The 23,664-nt window shown below is 43.2% G+C and overlaps 1 protein-coding gene across 9 annotated transcripts in view; it reads right to left on the reverse strand.

Annotated features, from left to right (window-relative positions):
• qkia (QKI, KH domain containing, RNA binding a) overlaps positions 1-23,664 on the reverse strand; it is a 112,928-nt gene that overhangs the window by 68,585 nt on the left and 20,679 nt on the right. For all 9 annotated transcript variants that reach the window (XM_085963060.1, XM_085963062.1, XM_085963063.1 and 6 more), the window contains exon 2: positions 18,708-18,850. In XM_085963060.1, coding sequence (XP_085819186.1) covers positions 18,708-18,850 — 143 coding nt within the window. The remainder of the gene's footprint in view (positions 1-18,707; positions 18,851-23,664) is intronic.

Genomic DNA, 23,664 nt, shown 5'->3' on the forward strand with positions numbered 1-23,664 from the left:
CCACCCTGGGTGCACCTCAGATTGGAGATGTTAAATTACTGTACAAATATGCACAATGCAGTCAATGTGCTCTTCTGCAAATGCAGCAGCACAAATACATGCCAATACTATTGAAATAAAGCACTGGTTTTACAGTTTCAATCTGTAATCAAATAGTTTTAAATTGACTTTTAGAAATAAAATGAACTGAGATGAAATACAGAAAAGCCCCATTTTGTCACACTGACCAAAAAAAGACTGAAAGACCTCATCACTCCGAACATGTGCTGGGATTAAGACCTGCACTAGCTAAAGGGTTACTTTCATGGGGGTGTATTACTGTAAACACAATTTTAAATACACAGTAAGATGGACAAAACACAGAAAAGAAAAGCTTTTTTAAAAAACCATTCTAGTTCGGAGTGTAGTGCAGTACAATTTAATGGCAAGCTCTCCTCAGCATGAAGTGCGAATGTGGCGAACTGTAATGCATGCATTTGTTCGCTATTTATAAATTCAGTGACCCACTTTAAATGTATGTACTCAAAACAGCTTTCACAAATAATGTTCCATGCAAAATAGAACCTGCACCTGTTCACACTAAGTGTACCTATGAAACTAAACCACAAGATGCCACTGAATATTTGCTATGTATTAAAATCCAACATTTCCATCATTCCCACAATCAGATCAATTTAAATGCCATTCCCCTCACTTGTGCAGATGTGGGTGCTACAGTCTCACTGATGCAAGCCAGGATACAGCCAGAGAGTGACAATGACAATATTACAGCGCTGTGGAAATACTGTCAGCCTCTCGAGTCAAATTATGCTAGTGTGAAAAATCCTTTGACAATTGCAATTTAGCCACTCACCCCAGTCTTCAGACTCCAACTGCACTAAATCCATATTTATGCTGCCATGACATTTTCTCTCCTTTCTGACATTCAGTACTTCTAGAATATTCACAATTATCAATTCGTAAGACATTTTACATACATTAGTGCATCACACCAGAATACTAGATTTCCAAGATTAAAAGTTCAACCGAAACACTACGTTCATCTGCATACAAACTGCATTCGCCCTCATTTTCTTGCCCTTTTTATTGCAAGATTAAAATTTCTGCATCTTAAACCAACTAGGTCAATAATTCCATTTCTATTAGGGTTCACGTACAACAACTTGCATTTTATAGCACCTTTAACTCAAAACATCCCAAGGCACTTCACAGGAGCGTTATCAGACAAAATTTAACATTGAGCCATAAAAGGACAGGTGTCCAAAAGCTTGGTCAAAGAGGTAGGTTTTAATGAGTATCGAGAGAAAAAGAGAGAGAGAGAGAGAGGTGTTTAGGGAGGAAATTCCAGCGCTTAGGGCCTCAGCAGCTGAAGGCACAGCCGCTAATGGCGAGACATCGGAAATCAGGGATGCACAAGAGCCGGAATTGCAGGAATGCAGAGTTCGCGAAGGGTTGTAGGGCAGGAGGAGGCGACAGGGGTAAGGAAGGAAGAGGCCATGGAGGAATTTGAACACAAGGATGAGAATTTTAAAATGGAGTTGTCAGACTGGGAGCCAGTGTAAGTCAGGGAGTGGTGAACAGGTCTCGGTGCGAGTTAGGATACAGGCAGCAGAATGCTGGACGAGTTGAAGTTTATGGAGGGTGGAAGGCCGGTCAGTAAAGCATTCGCTGTAAATGGTGCAGTAATATCTAGTGAAATTGTCTTCACTTCAGCTTTCATCACAGTCGATAACAGATTACAAATCCTTGGAAAATGTGCTAAAAAGGTAGTGGAGCAAGACTGTTAATTGCAACACCGGTCCACTGGTAAAGCAAATGTTAGCATCGTTTATCATTGTACTGTATTAGGAGATTTACTTGGGAGAGCTATCCCAAATATCGGACATAAAAAAGGCAACATACACATGCACACATTTATATGGAGCGAGAGGCCCGATCCAATACAATGTACAGATTGAGTAACTTTGTAGTGCAGACACCAGTCAGCAGCAACTCTAGACACAGTACCTACATTATGCTCTGTAGAAGGCACAGAGCCAAGTGTTTACTAATTTAAAGCTAGATTCAACTGCTTGCAAACTTTATAGCAAATCAGAAGGCAAGAGCAGCCTGGACACTAGCCATTAGAAAGCTCCCCCTCCCCACCAACCTGGGTGATACATCAGATCTTTAATTCTGGGAAGACTGCAGATCCAAACTCAAATCTCACTATTCTGCAGTACCACACCAATGACCCAATAGTACTGACATGCAATCTTCTGTACTTTCTAAGCAGCTAAATTGCACGTAGAAACCAATTTTAAGATCAGAATTCTAGGCCTACCTCACCAATAGAATGCAGCTTGTAATTGCATTTTGCAATATCCCTTTTCTGGTATTTACATTTTTTGACTTTATTCTCCCTTTTCCCCATTACAATAGAAAGCTTAAGATGTTCTCAGCCAACAGCACATCAAAATAAACCTGCTGCGACTGTGTTTTCTAGACCAACGGCAATGAACACCTGTCCACTAGGCCTTCCTAGCTGCCTTAATGAGGCAAACATACACACTATTTTGATGGTGGTAAAAGCAGGTTTCTGTGATGTCGTGACATCAAACATGTCTTCATATCGAGGTCCTGACAGCATTGTTAGGTCTACACTCCACACATTTGCTGGCCAAAATGTCATTGCCAGCTTGCACTTCCCATTTGCAACCAGTTCATGGAGACAGACAGTACAATTCGGAGGTTCATTCAGGAGTACACTGCCCTTGGGGTGCTCTCCAGAGACTGGGCCTATCATGTAGTGACTAACATGCTTCCCCACCTGTGCACGCTCAAAACAGCTGCAGTTGCCCCATAATATCAAAATGCTAAACAATATTCCCCTTCCATTATTGTAGGGGCCGTCAAGCAATTTTTTCTAAAAATAGAAAAACTACCAGAGGAAAACTAGCTAGCAAGCAAGCCAATACACTTAGCAAGCAGATGCAATCTAGCTGGCCCATTACGTTTGAAAGACAAAAACAAACTGCATTATGAAATATGTGGCGGGATGACTGACTCGTGACATAATTTAGCCAGATGGAATTGGACAGTAGCTGCCCACAAAACTAGTTTTGTCATTTGTGTGGCTGCTAGGTGGGGGAGAGAGAGAGATTTAAAAAGATTTACAAGCTTTATTCATGTGTGTTTAAAAAGGGAAATGATTAAATACCAAGCTGCGGGGGGGGGGGGGGGGGGGAAGAAAGGGGAAAAGAGAGAAATGCTTAATTGCGAGAACACGATCACTGAACATCACAATCCCTTAGCTTTTAATGCATCTGTGGAATAGCAACAGTAGCTGAAATACAACTCTGCACACTGTAGCTTATCAACTCACTGTAAGGTGACTAAAGTGTGGCATTGGTGGCTGCAGGGGGGGGGGGGGGGGGGTAAAAATACTTAACTCCATTTAAAACTGATGCCAGTTATCTGTCGTTCTTAAGCCAAGTCAATTATAGGTAGAAAATAATTTTAAATATTCCAATACTCCATAGTTATGGGGGTGGTGCCAGAGGACTGGAGAATTGCAAATGTTACACCATTGTTCAAAAAAGGGTGTAAAGATAAACTCAGCAACTACAGGCCCGTCAGTTTAGCCTTGGTAGTGGGGAAGCTTTTAGAAACAGCACTCAGGGACAAAGTTAACAGTCACTTGGATAGGTGCGGATTAATTAAGGAAAGCCAGCACGGATTTGTTAAAGGCAAATCTTGTTTAGCCAACTTGATCGCATTTTTTGATGAGGTAACAGAGGGTTGATGAGGGTAATGCAGTTGACGTAGTGTACATGGATTTCCAAAAGGCGTTCAACAAAGTGCCACAATAGGCTCGCCAGCAAAGTTGAAGCCCATGGAATAAAAGGGACAGTGGCAGCATGGATACAGAATTGGCTAAGTGACAGGAAACAGAGTAGTGGTGAACGGTTGTTTTTCGGACTGAGAGGAAGGTATACAGTGGTGTTCCCCAAGGGTTGGTTCTAGGACCACTGCTTTTCTTGATATATATTAATGACTTGGATGTGGGTGGTGTACAGGGCACAATTTCAAAATTTGTAAATTATACAAAACTTACCAGTATAGTGAACAGTGAGGAGGAGAGTGATAGACTTCAGGAAGACAAACAGGCTGGTGAAATGGGCAGACACGTGGCAGATTAAATTTAACGCGGAAGTGTGAAGGGATACATTTTGGTAGAAAGAATGAGGAGAGGACGTAAACTAAATGTAACAATCCTAAAGGGGTTGCACGAACAGAGACACCTGGGGGTATGTGTGCACAAATCATTGAAGGTGGCAGGGCAGGTTGAGAAAGCAGTTAAAAAGGCTTATGGGATCCTGGGCTTCATAAATAGAGGTATAAAGTATAGAAGTGTGGAAATGATGAAGAACCTGTATAAAACATAGAAACATAGAAGATAGGAGCAGGAGTAGGCCATTCGGCCCCTCGAGCCTGCTCCGCCATTCAATGAGATCATGGCTGCTCATCCAAATTCAGTACCCTGTCCCTGCCTTCTCCCCATATCCCTTTAGCCTTAAGAAATATAGCGAACTCCTTCTTGAATATATTTAATGAGCTGGTCTCTACTGCCTTCTTTGGCAGAGAATTCCACAGGTTCACCACTCTCTGGGTGAAGAAATTCCTCCTCATTTCTGTCTTAAATGGCTTACCCCTGATCCTTAGACTGTGACCCCTGGTTCTGGACTCCCCGGCCATCGGGAACATCCTTCCGGCATCTAGTCTGTCCAGTCCTGTCAGAATTTTATAAGTTTCAATGAGATCCCCTCTCATTCTTCTAAACTCCAGCGAGTATAAGCCCAATCGACACAATCTCTCCTCATACATCATTCCTGCCATCCCAGGTATCAGCCTGGTGAATCTTCGCTGAACTCCCTCCATGGCAAGAACATTCTTCCTCAGATGAGGCAACCAAAACTGCACACAATACTCAAGGTGCAGTCTCACCAAGGCCGTGTACAACTGTAGCAAAACATCCTTGTTTCTGTACTCAAACCCCCTCACTACGAAGGCCAACATACCATTTGCCTTCTTAGCCGCCTGCTGCACCTGCATGCTTACCTTCAGCGACTGGTGCACAAGGACACCCAGGTCTCGTTGCACTTCCCCTTCTCCCAATCTATTGCCATTCAGATAATAATCTGCCTTCCTGTTTTTGCCACCAAAGTGGATAACCTCACATTTATCCACATTATATTGCATCTGCCATGCTTCTGCCCAATCACCCAACCTGTCCAAATCATCCTGGAGTTTCTCGGCATCCTCCTCACAGCACACTGGTTCAGCCCCAACTGATGCAGTGTCCAATTCTGGGCACCACACTTTAGGAAGGATGTGAAGGCCTTAGAGAAGGTGCAGAAAAGATTCACAAGAATGATTCCAGGAATGAGGGACTTCAGTTACGTTGATAGACTGGAGAAGCTGGGGGTGTTCTCCTTGGAGCAGAGAAGGTTGAGGGGAGGTTTAATAGAGGTGTTCAAAATCATGAGGGCAGAGTAGATAGAGAGAAACTGTTCCCATTGGCAGAAGGGTCGAGAAACAGATTTAAGGTGATTGGCAAAAGAACCAAAGGCGGCGTAAGAAAAAACTTTTTCCCGCAGCGAGTGCTTAGGATCTGGAATGCACTGCCCGAAACCGTGGTGGAGGCAGACTCATCAAACTCCCTTTTGAAAGAGGATCAAGTATCCGAAAGAAAAAAATTTGCAGGGCTACAGGGAAAGGGTGGGGGCCAGGGGAATGGGACGAGCCGAGAGTCGGCACGGGCTCGACAGGACGAATGGCCTTCTTCCGTGCTGTAACCATTCTATGATTCTCTGACTTGCAGCAACCATCACACCAGTAGTTAATGACTTGACTTACTTTAAAAAAAAAAAAAAGTTTTGCACAGGTTTGCATAATTGCTCGTGTCAGGGTTTGTTAAGAGCACTTGTTATAATATAGAATTCACAAAACTTGCAGGCACAGAGTCATATACACAATTCTATACATTAAGGCAACATGAAAAACCAAAATATTTCAGATTTCCAGCTTTTGCAGTAACTGAAAATGCTGGAAGTACTCAGGTCAGGCAACATATACTTGCATAATACCCATTACATTGCCAACTTTTTCCCAGTTTTGATGAAAGGTCATCGACCTGAAACTTAAGGCCTAGAAATTCGGTGGGCTGCGCCACCAGTTAGCACCCAAAGGGGGCACTTAGTGGGTTTAGCGCCACTGGCCACGCCTCCCGCAAAATTTAGCTGGGCGCTAATGGCGGCGTTAGCCTGTAGCGCTGCGCCGCCACTGATGAAGTCATCGGTGTGCGCAGCGCCCCGATTGCGATATTTGGTCGCGCCCCCCGCTGTAACGCCGGTCGCAATTTGCGACCAGTTCAGGGGGGGCCTACCTGCGGCAGTAGTGGCGCTAATTAAAGGAGGTGCGGGGCGGCCATTTTTTTTGCTGGCTGCCTGCCAGCACCTCCTCGCACCGCCGTCCCCGGCCTCCTGAGCTTCCCCCCCCCCCCCCGGGCAGTGCCAGCCGTGTCCCAAGAGCCCGGCACTTCTCGGTACCGGGCTCTTTTGCCGGCACTCGCGATCACTGACCGCGCTGGTGCAGACCCCTCCCCTTTAAGGAGAGGAGGAGGAAAGCCTGCAGTACCGCACGTTGCGCTGCGATATTCAGTTGTAGCACCCCAAGAGGGATGCGGGGCGCCTCGAGCAGCACCCCGCTTCCATTTGGGGCGCTGAAACTGAATATCGGGCTAGCGCAAGCTGCTCTGCCCAGAGCAGTAATTCCGGCGCCCAGGCAAGCTTGGCGCCACCGAATTTCTAGGCCTAAATCTTTCTCTCTACAGATGCTGCCTGACCTGCTGAGTGTTTACAGCATTTTCTATGAAAATCCAACAGCAAGGTTTAAACATCAACATGGCTGAAGTGTTTTAAATTAGCTTTTCTTTTTTCTGATCTGTAGATAAACCATTCACCAGTCAGAAGCTTTACCTCACACTCTTCCTACCACCTCCCTCAGTAGCATCAGCTAAGATCCATTAAAGTGATGCAACCTCAAACAAGGTGTTGAATAATGTTTATACCATTGATGCCAGGGTCCAGAGGAATTGTCTACACTTACAATGCCTTCAGGCTATTTCCCCACTCAGCCAATGAAATATGGTGAATGTCTAGAGCTTTCTTCATGCTCAAGTGTATATCTGTATTTTATTTCCATCTTTTGAAATGGAAAATACATTTGCCACAAACTCAGCACCCTCAGTGCCACTGGAATTCCAACAATTCCAGGAGACAAGTACTTCAATGCATGGAAAAGAATTGTGCAAGCAGGGGCAAGAATAGCCAAGGAGATGCATTTCAGTCAATGAACCACCGTCTATATATTACCAATTGTAAAAAGAAAAAGGGCTTTCTAGAACCGGATTTGAAAGATGCATTTTACAGGCTCCGTAGCTTGCAAATTCCCTTAACCACAAAACAATTAACAGGTAAGAGGGCTTCAGGTTACAAGGCGGCTCAAGAGGACATATCATATACAACTCAGCTCCCATACCAACCGGCAAGATAATTCATGTTCTGATAAAACCTCAAGACAAGCAGAGAAGTCTCCGCCCATCCCAATATCTTAGGAACTGAGCGAGGAAAATCCAAGGCCCATATGTCAAGTGACTGTTAACCCCAACACTACAAGCAGATCCCAGGACAAGTCTCCCCAGTCCAACCAGTTGCTTAATTTTCTTCTATTATATTGCAATGCTCAAAAACATCAGCCAAACCTACTCAGTTGTTTTATTCCTGCATCAACTCAGCATTTGAATCAATCTTGCAGTTTAATATTCTGTTATCACCTTCCTCCTACTCAATTTAATTCTCAACCATTCCAATTTTTTTTTTTTTTTTATTATATAAAAAGACTTGCATTTCTACAGCGCCTTTCACAACTACCGGACGCTCCAAAGCGCTTTACAGCCAATTTGCACACAGCAAGATCCCACAAAACAGCAGTGTGATGATAACCAGATAATCTGTTTTAGTGATGTTGGTTGAGGGATAAATATTGGCCAGGACACCAGGGAGAACTCCCCTGCTCCTCTTCAAAATAGTGCCACCGACAGTACAGCACTCCCTCAGTACTGCACTGGCGAGTCAGCCTAGATTTTTGCACTGAAGTCTCTGGAGTGGGACTTGACCCCACAACCTTGACTCGGGTGAGGGTGGTACCCACTGAGCCACAGCTGACACTTTAAATGCACACCTTATTGTTCTTCCTCCCAGCTTTCACAGCATTGGAGATGGAAATAAGTTCCAAAAACAAGTTGGGCTTTTAGTAGCTGAAATCTAGTTTTAGCAAAAAGCCCCAGGCCAAGACACAATCAATCTTAGATGAGTAAAAACGTAAACCACAAAAGGAATCTGTCTATTGAGTATCTCCTCAAACTGAACAGGGCCCAGACAGGTATATTTCTGTGGTATTGAAAAAAGTTTAGGCTTTCTGGTGTCACTGCTTTAACAGGGCTAAATGGCAAAGCAGTTTTACATACAAGGTTGCAGATGGACTGGAGTTTGGGCACAACAGCCTGCACGATAGTAAAGGCTGCATTAATTTCAGTCAGGTTAGAAATGTCAAAGATGTAAGCATCCCATACAGCTACAAGTCAGAACCAGAGTTCGTATTAACCATAAAATCAAAACATCTGTAGGTTAGAAAATGCAGTCTTTACACCACAGAATAGCCATTCCCCTTAACAGCATGCTGAACTCCCTGCAGTTTACTTTTCAGAATTAATGAATTACTGAATTGAAGTCAGTCAACCAACTACTGCTCCCTCGACCTTGCATCAAATCTCCCAGGTGACTGTTTGGGTCTCATTAATAATTTATCCACCGCGAATTTGAATGCACTCATCACAGAATTAAACCATTTCAATGTACAGCACTGCTTCAAACTTATCAACTAAAGCTGAATAGGAATGGATGTCATTATGATCTTCAGGTAAACAGACCATATAAATCAGGTTACCAACAATGTCCCCTGTAAGCCGCACTGCGTCCTGCGCAGCCTGCCTCCCCCACTGTGGGGCCCGTTCAAATCTTGGCGCATTCGGGGCATCTACAATGTGAAAGCCGGTGAGCGGCCCGCACGGGACCTTGCAGGTGACTGCGTGGCCTCCGAGCTCAACGGGAACAAGACAAAGTTTGCCATGATAATTATTTGGGGAAATCAATTAGGTATGGCTTTAAAGCGCTGGTTAGGCTACAACTGGAGTATTGCACCCAGTTCTGGTCACCACACTTTAGAGTGTGAAGGCCATTGAGGGTGTGCAGAGGAGATTTACCAGAATGGTTCCAGGGATGGATCTTAGCTACAAGGACAGGTTGGAGAAGCTGGATTTGTTCTCCTTGGAGCAAAGGAGGTTGAGGGGTGATTTGATAGAGGTGGACAAGATTATGACGGGTTTGGATAAGCTAGATGGGGAAAGGCTGTTCCAACCAGTTGATGGTACAAGGACTAGGGAACATGGATTTAAGATTTTTGGTAAGAGATACAGGGGGGACGTGAGGAACTTTACACAGCAAGTGGTGAGGACCTGGAACTTGATGCAAACGGAAGTGGTGGAAGCGGACACACACAATGTTTTCAAGGGGAGACTGGATAGGCACTTGAGGGATATAAACTTGCGTATATCCCTGTACGGGGATAGAGCGGGGGAATGGGACTGACTGGATTGCTCCTCAGAGCCGGCACAGACTCGATGGGCTGAATGGCCTCCTTCTGTGCCATTATGACCAAGTCAAAAGTTAATAAAATTATAATAGTCATAAATTTATGATAAAAAGACTTGCATTGATATAGCGCCTTTCACGACCACCAGGCGTCTCAAAGCGCTTTACAACCAACGAAGTACCTTTGAAGTGGAGTCACTGTTGTAATGTGGGAAACGCGGCAGCCAATTTGCACACAGCAAGCTCCCACAAACAGCAATGTGATGATGACCAGATAAATCTGTTTTTGTTATGTTGGTTGAGGGATAAATATTGGCCAGGACACTGGGGAGAACTCCCCGGCTCCTCTTCAAATTAGTGCCGCGGGATCTTTTACGTCTACCTGAGTGCACAGACAGGGCCTCGGTTTAACGTCTCATCCAAAAGACAGCACCTCCAACAGTGCAGCACTCCCTCAGCACAGCAATGGAGTGTCAACCTAGCTTTATGTGCTGAAGTCCCTGGCGTGGGACTTGAACCCACAACCTTCTGACTCAGAGGCGAGGGTGCTGCCCACTGAGCCACAGCTGACACTGACAAAATATAGCCAAATTATATTTTATGCTTTTTATCCCACTTCTCGTGCTGCCTTGTGTCCCATATCTATATTTTGCTTCTCCCTTTTTCTTATACCCTTCATGTTGGCGGTACTCGTGCCTTTTATCTTTCCTTCCCCACCCCCACTCCCAGAATTCCCTACAGTTAATGGCTGTTGAGGTGGGAATCCAACATCAAGACTTGGAAAACAGCTTCATTTGCTCCTACAAAGAAAGTTGGGTATGAAATATCCTTTCAGGAAAACAAAATTTGGAACTAACCAAATGTGCATTGATTCTGCAGAAAGCAGGAGCTTGGAGTGACTGAAAGACTCCAGTCCATCAGAAAGAACCGTGCCAGCCCCAACCTCTGCTCTCTTTGGTTCAGCACAGGCTGACTCATGGCAAAAATGATAGTTTTACCAAAACCCTTCACTTCAAGAATTCCATGATCTTTAAAACTAGTTACATCTTTAGTACATTAACCAGATTGAGAATATCTTCTCATCTCATATTACTTACAAAAAAGAATGTGGGAAAAGAGAATCCCAAAGCAAGTTTGCATCTTTTAAATTGCAGAGATTGATTGTGTTACTGGGCTGGGATTTGTTCATCATTAATCGCACTACAATGCTGCTCGTTACTTTCTTTTACAGTTCTAATGCAAGTTGCAAACAGCTGGTTTGACACCATTGCAGTTAGATTGCCGCGCTGAGCCACATTCGGTTTGGAATGCTCCCTTCCCCCGACCCAATAGAAAGTGTGGATTCATTTCAATTTGAAGTTTATAGGTTAAGTATTTAATGGAACACTTAAAATTTCTGGAGGAATGATTTCACCCAATATTTTATAATTGCGATTTCTAAACTTTTAATGGCAGTTTAATGGCAAATGCACCAAAATAATGATTTATGCAAACGTCAGGTGTGCAATTTCAGCTCATTCATATCAAAAGCAGAGTCAATATTAGAAACATTTGCAGGAAAGAAGTTACCTTGGACTTCAAATTTGGAAACTCACTGCATTCCCAGAGAAAGAATTCATAAATGTGGTAACTGATATAGCTCAAAATAATCTGGCAATGTCTGGGATCTGTGCAACACCGTGAGGCTTCACTGCCTCCTCCCAACTAAAAACACTAAGATAAAATATTACACAAGATGTTAAAATGTTAAATTTTAGAGCACGCTAAATCTAGTTAGCATGTAGTACATGCTCTTCTGCAAGAGACTGATACACGAAACACTTCCCACATCTCAAAATTATCACCCCATGTTTTAATTTATCAAGGCAGGCTTGAATTGCAATGATGGAGCCTAATCAAAGCAATGCCATGGTCATATTGTAACATGGGAAGGAGTGAGAATATCATGTCAAGAAAAAGAAACCAGAAACTAAAAGCAGCAGAGAAGTAAAAAGGGCTAACCTGATACCTGGGCCTAGAAATTCATTGTAGCCACTTTTGGGGCGGTAAAGTCGGGCGGCCGCTAAAGTTTGCGCCCGCCGCCAAATCGAGGCCACTTCTCCGATATTCATTAGCTTCGCCCTAAGAGTTTGCTCGAGCGCTAAAACTGGCGCTGCACGCCTCTCTTTAGGCGCTAAACCGGAAGTTGGGCGCAGGGCAGGTGCGGCGAGCTGCTGATTGACGGCAGACACTCTGGCTCCGGTGAGCTCTTAAAGGGGGAGGGTGGATTTGTTTTTTTGAAAGGCCGACACTGGTGTATTTGTGGTTTTGGGGAGGGTTTCTCTCCATCAGTTTGTTATGTACCTCCACCTCCTCCTCCTCCCCAGCCAGCCGTACCATTTCTAGTACAGGAGGGCCCTTTAATTTGCACTCCCCGCATCAGCTGTGTACCGTTCCACTTCACAGTCGTTAGGGCCGCCCGGCGCACAATGGGCCGGCGCGAGTGAAGTTCCGGTTCGGGGCACACAAAGGGCGTTGCACGACGAAATGACGTCATGATCTGCGCGCGCAGCAGGGCGCGCGCTAAGACTTTGCGCTGGCGCTAAATGTGTACTGAAGTTGGGGCGAGGTGCAGATCGCGCTGCGCCCGGGCGCTAAGCGCCTAGCGCTCGAGATCTACTCCTCCTAAGGCGCTAACGGCTGGCGCGCCCAACTGAATTTCTAGGCCCTGATCTTTAATTGTTAACGAGGCTGGCGCCCATGATGTTACCCCTTGCTGATAGGAACAATGTAGGGCGGCGGGCAGAAACTGTACAGACATTAGGTGATTGCAAACGCATTACCATAATGTTTAGGTGATCATGAACACATTACCAGGATGTTTACTTAGCTGTAACCCATTCAGTAAAATGTGACTTGTATATTTCGAACTGCCAGACCAGGAAATCCAATTAAATGTATATGTGCACAGCTCAGGATTGGTGCAGAATGTACGAGGTGTTAATGCTTTCTCAAAGCAGGGATAAAAATGTAGCACGCTGTATGAGAAATTGCTTACTCTGTTGGATTCGTCAGACTCTTGCAGGAGTCGGTGCCGATATATCAGAGTAAGACTCCGCGGAAAATAAATCGTTTAAACTCTCCAGGTGTATTCGACTCAATGATTGCTGAACCAGACTGAGGGTAAAAGAATCCGTTCTATCAGGAGGAAACAGGATTTTGATCTTCCAGGCCCTGAAACATTACATTTTTCACCCATCTTCTCCAATTAAAATATGATCAGTTGATCTCAAGTGGATTGCAGTGTTAACTGATCCCAGGTTAAAAAGGGCCATGGCTGCATTCGCTCAGCTTGGCTGTAAAAATGGAACCATTTTCTTAGTGCCCTTTAGATCAGTTCTTTTAGCCTTCAAAATAATTGCTGTCAAAACATATCCTCATCATCAAATCACTTTGGGAACAAAATTTAACATGGCTACATTAGCTGAATGTAATTTCTAGACTTGAGCAAGGTCGATTTGCCCCATTTCTTTATTGAGCATATTAACATTTTCATAAAATCTAAACCAAACTTTTGAAGGAGGCAAGACACAAAGTCTACGATTCTAAAACTGTTCTCTATACAGAGGTAAGAGTTGCAAACCAAAACCTTCCATACATCTGATGCAAAAAGGTTTATGTAAATATTTGAAATCTAGTTTAAAAAGAAATCAGTGTTACAAACAGAGCATCAATGTTTAAATCAAGCTTTCACTCATCTGCAATAGTTATTTACCATGTCTATTGGAAACTACTCCCTTAACTCAGCAACCTCACTGGTCATTACAAATGCAGCAATATTTTGTTTTAACAATCAGAACTAATTTTAAATGATTTAACAGAGTGCAGTGATGCTGCTCCAGATACTTACCTGAAGTCTTACATTCAGGAGGTTGGGGGAATGCCAGGCATCCAAAATTGTAGCAGGGGATAATTTTTACAGCTGTAATGCTGTAACCTTCACACTATCAGGGAGGCCTGGGCTAAAAATGTCATCGAGCCCTGGCAATTAAAATACAAGGCAATGTGACGTAGGTAAGGGACCAAGGCGAGCTAGGAAAGAAGTTCTACTCAGCTGTGTGGACTGAATTACAAATTTAACCAACAAAAGTGCATTCAGCAGTTAAGCACACAATCTGCTTTGGAAGCTAGCACCAGCCAAGTTTGATCAACAGGGAATGTTCATATTACTATAGTCCAAAACAGCAGCCAGAACTTCAAATACTTCCATCAAACTAAGAAGGGAGAAGTCGAGTCCCAGGGTTATGAAACCACCATCTGACACCTTGCCCAAGTAGGAATACTTCATGTGCAACCCTGAACAGCAAGTGTTATGCAAGCTACTCAGAGTAATCAGAGCTGAAACTAATTTTATCCTCAGACATCCAAACACACACACTTAAAATTAGTAATGGGAGGTCAGTGACCAGGAGCACTAACCCTGGCTGATTCCATCCCCTGGAAGTGATATTAACTGTAGTGCCCTCCTGCAGACCGCAGCCAAGATCAGCTAACTCAGCACAAGCCAGGATCAAGCCTTTGACTTCCTGGTCTGCAGCATTCACCATCATACAAGGTGTATTCACCCCGAGCCATTGGGAAGCTGGAGACAGTTTCACTACATGTGCTAAGTAGACTATTCATGCAGTTTACCAAATTATCAGATTCATTCACAAGTTTCTATGACAATATGCATGTCTGCACTGAAACTCACACTCCAAACCCCCACCGAAGAACTAAATTTGCACCACCAGTGTCAACTTGCAATCATCCTTCTTGCTTTTGAGCCCCCCTCGAAAGTATGAAGGTCCCTTAAAGAGTCAGTTTGGCTCAGTTGGTAGCAGTCTCAACCCCAAAAGCTAACATTTGTGGAGTCAACCACCACTCCAGGACCTGAGCAAAACACTTCAGTTCAGTACTGCGTATGTTGCCTTGTCAGAGATGCCATATTTTGGATGAGAGGTTAAACGGGGGCCCAGTCTGCTCAGGTGGACATGAAAGATCCTATGCACTATTTGAAGAGCAGGGAGTTCTCCTGGTGTAATAACAGAAGACACTGGAAAAACTCAGCAGGTCAGGCAGCATCCGTGGAGAGAAAAACAGTTAACGTTTCAGTTGATGACCTTTCGTCAGAACTGGAAAAAAGCAGGAAAAGGAATAGATTTTAAAGCAAGTTAGGGGCTGGGAAAGGGGGGGGAAAATGAAAGAACAAACGGGAAGGTCAGTGATAGGATAGAGGGCAGGCGAGGTTAAGAGACACAGAGACAAAGATATTCAAGGCGGGAGGAGGTGGTAATGGGACAGGTTAAGGAACAAAGGATGGCTCTAGATGAAGCGTGAATTGCGCTGGCAGAATGGAAGACAGCTGCCATGTGGGAGAGAAAAAAAGGCCAAACAAAAAGTGTGGATAAAAAAATAAAAAATGTGAGATAGGGGCCGAGGTTATGATCTGAAATTGTTGAACTCTATGTTGAGTCCAGAGGGCTGTAAAGTGCCTAATCGAAAGAGGTGCTGTTGCTCGAGCTTACGCTGAGCTTCCGTGGAACAATGCAAGAGGCCGCGGACGGTGAGGTCTGAGTGGGAATGGAGCGGAGAATTAAAGTGACAGGCCACCGGGAGCTCGGGGTTCCCCTTACGGAGTGAACGGAGGTGTTCCGCAAAGCGGTCACCCAATCTGCGTTTGGTCTCCCCAATGTAGAGGAGACCACATCGTGAGCAGCGAATACAGTATACTAGATTGCAAGAAGTACAAGTAAATCGCTGTTTCACCTGGACAGTGGGAAGGGGGGGGGGGGGCGGGGAAGTAGAAGGGCACGTGTTGCATCTCCTGTGCTTGCACGGGAAGGGGTGCTGGGGGTGGTAGAGGAGTGGACTAGGGTGTCTCAGAGGGAGCGGTCCCTACGGAATGCTGAAAGGGGAGGTGAGGGGAAGATGTGTTTGGTGGTGGGATCACGCTGGAGGTGGCGGAAAATGATCCGTTGAATGTGGAGGCTGGTGGGGTGAAAGGTGAGGACAAGGGGAACTCTCGTGGTTCCGGGAGGGAAGGGCAGGGGTGAGGGGAGAAGTGCGGGAGATAGAATGGACACGGTCGAGGGCCGTGTCAACCACAGTAGAGGAAAAAGGAAGACATGTCGGAAGCACTGGTATGGAATGTGGTATCATCAGAGCAGATGCGATGGAGAAACTGGGAGAATGGAAAAGTCCCTACCGGAGGTGGGGTGGGAGGAAGTGTAGTCCAGGTAGCTGTGGGAGTCAGTGGGCTTGTAGTGAATGTTTGTCAATAACCTATCTCCAGAGATGGAGACGGAGAAGTCGAGGAAGGGAAGAGTCGGAGATGGACCATGTGAAGATGAGGGAAGGGTGGAAATTGGAAGCAAAGTGAATGAAATTTTCTAGTTCATGGAGAGCGCAGGAGACGGCACTCCTGGTGTCCTGGACAATTATCCCTCAGCCAGCATCAACAAAGTAACAGTCACATTTCATTTGCTGTTTGAGACGATGAGAACAAATGGTCTATTGTGTTTGCCTTCAAAACATTGATTATACTTCGATAGCAAAATACTGCAGATGCTGGAAATCCAAAACAACAGAAAATGCTGGAAAAACTCAGGTCAGGCAACATCTGTGGAGAGAAATTTGAGTTGATGTTTCGGGTCGAAACCCTTCTTCAATGGGCAGCCCTTTTTGTTTCAGCATACAGTACCTTACACAGGCACTTTTCTTTGGCACCCCACTCCACGTGCAGTGTGCTGTGCATCTTCCAGTTTACTAGAAACCTTCCACAACTGGTGGTCACCCCACAATTGTTACATCATATTTCAGTATTATTTTAACATTTCTTAAATTCAATTACATAACTAATCTTTGTAAGCTTCATCTGTTTTTGGAAAATCTAAGCAAATATCCACATGGATTGCACTCAATTAGTTATCCCTTTAAAAAGATTCCAGTAATTAATTTTTTTTCTTTTTTTTTTAAAGATAGTGCATGGTGACTACTCAGGATACCAGTCTCTGCAGCCATCAGATGTATATGGATAACATCCCATAATATGCTTTTGAGCATTTTCTATAGATGTTAGCTCAACAGGTTTATAGTCTTCCAGTTCTGCCTCGCACCTTTTTGACCATCAGCAGAACATTCACTCCCCTCCAGTCTTCACCCCTGAGCTTGTTCACGACTTCACCTTGAGGAAACTCCTGCTGATGCTTCTCTCAGGTACACACCTGTCAGTATGTTGGTTCAGGAAGAGTTTCTTCCATTTTATAGATCCACTTCTTGCTTAAATCAACCCTGGAGCTCTCAGTCACAGATACTGCTCATCTAAAAGCTCTTCTGTAACTGCAATACTTTGGCATTGGCTTTATTGTAACACATCCAACAGTCAGCAGAACCCAATACACCACATTTGGTCAGCCCCTGAATATCCTGCTCTACATCTCAACTTCACATGGGCTACGCAATTATTAATGACAAAATTAAACAACTTAATTCTTCTGGTTCTTCATACTGCCCGCTTAACTTCAAATGCAGAAATCGCCTACAATTATCACGTTAAGTTGCCATTGTACAGCATCCCAAAAAGGTATTCTCGTGGATATCGTAGTTCCTTTCAAATCATTCCACTTATGCTGTAGTTAAATGGAAAAACCATGATCGCAGGGTGTCCCTGGGTGTTTGCCCTCCCTCTCACAATGTTCTTCACCTGTGACCTCCTCCACCCAGTATCCAAAACACTACCCACTCTCCTGCAGATAGCAATCACATTTCTTCAAACCCCATGCTCTCCAGTCCCATCAGTAGCTGAATCATTACATCCTGATCACCTCTGTGCCCTTCAGCAGGGCAATTCAATAAGGTTTCTTTAAATTCTTGACAAGTTTTTCATGTATTTCACAATTCCAACCAGTAGCTACCATCTCTCCTATGCCTTGCCTTTGATGGTTCCAATTTTAGTCCTCCAGCCTGTAGACATTGCTGCTCATCTCAAGTAGAACCCTCACATCTGCTCCATTGCTAAACATGCCTCCAAAAGAAGCTTTGTTTCCTCTCGCTTCTTTCTCCTTCAATAACCCACGACAACTCAATAAAGCCCAATCCATTCAAAATTAACTCCCCTATACCTGGGGAGGTTCTTCCATTTGTGGACAGAAAAAGTGCCTGTTGTTCGACAGGCACAGCAATCTGATCCACGGTCTCCAATTGTCCGTGAATTCCATAAGCCATTTCCCCCCCTGCCACTATACCCAGCCTTTCAACAGATGTTGGATCCCTCTCATCAATACTGCCACTTCTCTGGCCACCTTTTAATTCACTTCAGTGGTGCCTTATTTAATAACCAGATTCTCTCAGCTCTTCTCCTTCCCCCGTTATATATAAATCTGCACTACGAGACAACATTTCTATTCACAACATTTGAAACTTGTGGTTGCAGTTTACAACTAAATCACTGCAATGCAGGCAGGATGCCAGTGTTTCATATAGAGATCGGAGGGGATGGAGAAACCCCATCCCCCAGAAAAAAGCAGGTGGTACATTAGCCACCATTGGATATATTTGAACACGATTCACAAGGTGCAGTAAAATCTGGCACCAGCTGTGTTTTCATTCAAGAGTTTATAACGTGCAAACCGGGGAGAGTGAAGCTTGTATATAAAACAAATATTTCTGCAACTAAAATGAAAAGACCGACTCAGTATTTTTATTGTATGAATTTCACAGCCAGATTACTTTTATAAAATTATGATTGATTTTGCAGTTAAAAGCAGGCAAATAAAATGCAACCAATATCAGTATTTTCTTCAGCTTCCATTTGATATTCGGTTCCTGTCCTATTTATGAAGGTAGGTGGGTATTTTGAAAACATGTAATCTATGACTTCTATGAAATCAGAAGTGCCTATTTCACAAAAAATAATTTGTTTAAAAAGATACTTACATCTGGATATTCTTTCACAGGCACAAATAGTTTTTCTTGTAACTGCATAATAGGTCCTATGGGGTCCGGTAGGTCCATTGGCAGCTTGTCTACAAGGCCATTCATTGTATCAGTATACATGTCCTTTCGTACTCTGCTTATTTCTGTAAAAGAAATGAAGATTTTTTAACTACTCGAAAGGAAAGTTCAGAAAAAAAAGTTTGTTTCAGAAGCAACAAATCTCAGGCCTTTACAAAGTTAAATTTAGTTTCCAACTGTACGATGTAAAAACACTGTACAGGCCATGCATTTGTTCCCTACAGAATAAAAATCTGTACCCACGCATTATTTTGTGCTCCCAACAGCTTCCTAGTTAACAATCCCAGGACCAAAACCCTAGCGAGTGGCGTATACAATGCAGCTAAGTTTCACATTCTTACAGTTCACTAACTGGACGAAAACTTGCAATGGGTGAAGACAACCAGAGAGAACTCCTGCAATAGGAGTCAGGACAATTTTGCTCAAGCTCCTCTGGAAATTTTTTTTGCCAACATTAGGTGTGACAAATTTTCGGTTGGGATTAGAACAAAACACGGTATCATGCAGTGCTGGTGAAAACAATGGGCAAAACAAGAGTCACTATCAAAGGCTGCACCAATCCACTCTAGACAGGCGACCAAATCTGTAAACAGGATTAATCTGTGGCCAACACCAGACAGTTAGAAGGGCGCCTATAAGTTTCTCTCGAGTCACTAGAGATCAGCAGAATGCAATTAATTAAAACAATGCAACATTAAGGAAATAGTCTTGCAAAGGCTTCTCAATTCCTCAACAGACCTATAGTTGGGCAAGAAGCTTACTCTGGAACATGCAGCCGCTGGACAATTTAGATTTCACCTCAAGTATTGCCTTCCAAAAGTGAAGTCAGGCATAACTAAACCCACTGGGATACATGAAAACAGGTCTCATTTAGGAAAAGGGGTACAATGAAGAGCAGTTGTCTGTGGGAGTGAGATGCTTGAAGCAGATCTGCAGAATTCAATGTAAAATTTGAAAACCAAGAGTTGGCAAGAACAAACAGCTGCAATGGTTTTGCAGATTCCCCTCTCCATAGGATGGTAGCCTAGGTCCTTATGCACATGGAAACTGAATAAGTGCAAATAATGGAAACTGTCCCAGGTGCATAGTATTACCCTTCAAGTAATTTAAGGTAAAAATGTCCTTTAAAAGGCTCATCTAAATACTAATCTCTAAAGATGTTTTTATATTGTTCTTAATTCAAGTTGGTGCGCCTGGCACCTGGAGTGTCAGCACCCAGAGTCTGAAATCGAATATAAAAAAGCAACGGGGAGGATTATCCATTTAACCAGCACCACAAGAGTTTCACAAAGCCTCTCACTACACAGTAGCCCCACCGCCCCCCCCCCCCACCCCCAACTATCAGGCTAAGCATTTTCTGTGGGATGCTAATATGGCTCTACCAATAAATACAGGATTAAGTGGTTAACCCCACAAAAAGACATGATGCACCACAGCTGGTTTGGTTGTGGCTACCAAAAAACACCATAAACCCCTCAAAGTAATACCAGCAGTAAATCAACTCCAGCAATACCAGTTTGCGATTAGAAACAGCGAAAAAGAACTGGCTGTATTACATAGCGGAACCCATCTACCCTCTCAAATTTGAGAAAGTCCGTTTGGAAGGAAGGGAATTCCTAAACAGGTGGAATTCTCAGAATATCTTAGCTAGAAACAAAGCTGCAGGTCCACATGACTGCACACCATTAAACCACAGGAGTGATGCCACCCAACATATATGATGGAAAAACTAAAACAAAGACAACTGTTATATTGTCAAGCTCCATCCTTCACTGCCCAACAAGAATTCTCAAAGACACTCAACTTGAAAGTTGCTTAGGAAGTGTCAGCATGAACAAACCAATCTAGATATTACACACAATTCCTAGTTTTCTCAACAAACTAGAATTTTATAGCTAGGCATTTGGATACTTTATCAAAATTAAAATGTGCATTTTTCCCTTCTTTGAAGTCATTTGTCTCTATCTTTTGCAGCAAATGTAGATTTAAAAATCAAAAATTGCTTATAGCAGGCCAAGATTAATCAAGCAAAGCTCAAATCCTGCTCAGAGCCCAACTGCAATATACTGCACACAGTCTAAGCTAATCAAGAACTTTATACATGTGTTTTTGGTGCTTTGCATTTCCAGCCGCATTTAGGAAATTCTGCTTAATTAAGTGTACAAAGCCATGGACAAAACCACAACAGGATTCAGAGAATGCTTGTGGAAGCAGTTACACTTCAACATCCTGTTTCAAGAATAAATTCCTCCAAATCTAATCCAATATTATTTCGTAAGTATGCAAAAGTTCAAGAATTATTCCATGAAATTGAAGGTATGCACTAATTTGTCTTCAGTTCAAGTTGCCCATAAACAAAATCCTCTTAATTTAAGGCAAAAAGCTACAGCATAGACTTAGCAACTTTCAGGTAGCATATCATTCATGGGAGAATGCAATTTATCAAAATGTCTAAACGAGATCATTAAACGTTGAGGTTAACAGCTCCCACCACAGCCCATTTTAGTAAGCTTATCTCCTGCTTCAACTTGACAACTCCCAAAATAAACCAACATGTGCAGCATGGAAAGATAATGTCAAGCCTCATCAAAAGGCAAAACAGTTAACATTCATTTAGAAAAGGTCTAATCTACAGAATGTGAAACCTACTCTGCATGACATCCCAATCTCCCCATGGGAAAAGAAGAATGGCACGTACTTATCTATCTAAATGCTGGAGGAATATGAATGATGGGATACAAGTTACTTTTTTCTAGTTCAATGTTAGCAGCACTAGACTGCATTTATCAAATCAACTCAAAACAAGGCTCGACAGAAAATAAAGCCAATTGAAAAGAATGTAAAGATCTTGCATTGAGATGCATACACGATCTTTAGCCTACCAAGAGGGCTCAGTGGTAGTAAATTCAGTTATGATGCAGTACACAGGATAAAATAACCTGGTATTACCAAATAAAAACCATTCCTTCGAGTCATATAATGCAACACCAAACAGATAACAGGTCCCTGTAACACTGGAGATACGAGCTTTCTGGGCTTCCTTCCTGGATTTTATCTCAAGCCCCCCTACCCACTAAATTTTAAAAAAAATTATGTGGGGAAATCAGAAGACAGAATGGAGAAATAAAATCAGCAGCAGAATGTTATCTGAAGCCTGACAAGGGCACTGATTCTCAAACACTTCCCCCACCCCCCACAATCTAAGTGAACCTAAAAGGACCAAAACTAAACAAACTGCCTTAATCCTTAAAAATGCATCGCGAGTATATCCATGCAAACAGACTCATTGTACCAATAGATCAGACTATTTTTTTTTTTATAAACTGACCAACTAAAGCAATCATATTTTGGGGGCAAAACACCAAGTAATTTCCTTATCCCTACAATACATTAATTCTCCCAACTTTTCATTGTATCCCGAAGAACCTCTACCACAGTAATTTCCAGGTATTGAGCGCAAGGTAGATTTTACATTGAGGAACCCAACAGGCAGAGAAACTTGGTGCACTGCGCCAAGAGAGGCGTCCTTGAATTTCCTGTCTGGAGCCTCTTGCGCTGGAAGGGAGGAGCCTTTGTCCTTTTTGAATTTTATGGGCGAGAAGTTTTGGAAAAGGCCGTTTAACCCAGCTGTGTCATTGGTATACAAATCCTGAATCAGAATACCAAGATTTGTTGGCATCTGCAAATTGTGATATATCCAAATTAATGAGAGCCTAGATCCAAGCTTCACATGTGGGTCCTAAGATTACACGCACACATCTACATAACCATGAGGTGTAATTCTGGACACTATTGACCAACTAGATCCAAGATTAGCTTTGTCAGCTGCTTCATCAGTAAAAGAAAAAGAGCAAGCGAGCTTGCATTTATATTAGTACATCATGTGCCTGGAATTAATTGCATTCAGGAGGTATGCAGAATGCTGGTCTTATGGAAATCACACACAATGCCAATAACTAAAAGGTCACATGAGGAAAATTGGTCAATTTCTATACAAAAGTACACCAGTCATTCACTCTTCATCAGCCTTTTCAGCTTTCTCTGCTGCAAGCAATAATTTAATGAGAAACTGAATAGCCACAAGAATCTCATTAAGTAAACACAAATATAAAGCTAGTTTAATCAAAGGATTGCATCCCTTCGGACACCTAAAATACTGAATAGAAACTAAACCTGACCAAATAAATTAAGCTGGGAGTCCAGAGGTACAATCAGCAAAACACAATAATCAAGGGAGAAGACATTAACAGTAGCACCACACAGAATCAGAATTGGATAAAGTAACCACAAATCAAAATCAAATAATTGTAAAAGCTAGCACCAGATGCAAAAATCAGCATGTAGTGGATACTACTTTATATAGCAACTATATATACATGCACAAGATTGCCCATGCACTGTTCCAAAAATCATTCACAACTGGGTTTTCCTACATTCTTCTGCAGTCATAAAATGAGAAATTCAATGCAACAGGAACCAGATCCTGAAACAATTCCACAATATAAGTGGACTATTGGATCCCAGCACAGAGCAGTGCTCGGTAGGAAGGGTAAGGAAAGAGAAAGTTGGAAGACCCATCCACAATCACCACATTTCCTTCTCCCTCTCCATACTTCTGCACTGGCCTGGAGACGTTTCTGCCACCAGTTCCTGATGCATGAATCACAGCTAGAAGTAATCCCAATGTAAATTTTTCAGATGCACCGAGACCAGTTGCTGGGATACCAGTATGTCAGAAACCACTGGAGCAAGCATCCCATCAAAGCAGCTTCAACGACCCACAGAAGTGATCTGACATTTCTGAGCACCATGCACTTCACATTCTGCAAACCTGAAATTAGAACAGAAATTGCTAGATACATACATAGCCAGAACATCA

Source organism: Somniosus microcephalus, chromosome 20 (genome assembly GCF_052327205.1).
Source record: "Somniosus microcephalus isolate GS21.2 chromosome 20, FLI_Smic_1.0, whole genome shotgun sequence".
NCBI classification, from domain to species: domain Eukaryota; kingdom Metazoa; phylum Chordata; class Chondrichthyes; order Squaliformes; family Somniosidae; genus Somniosus; species Somniosus microcephalus.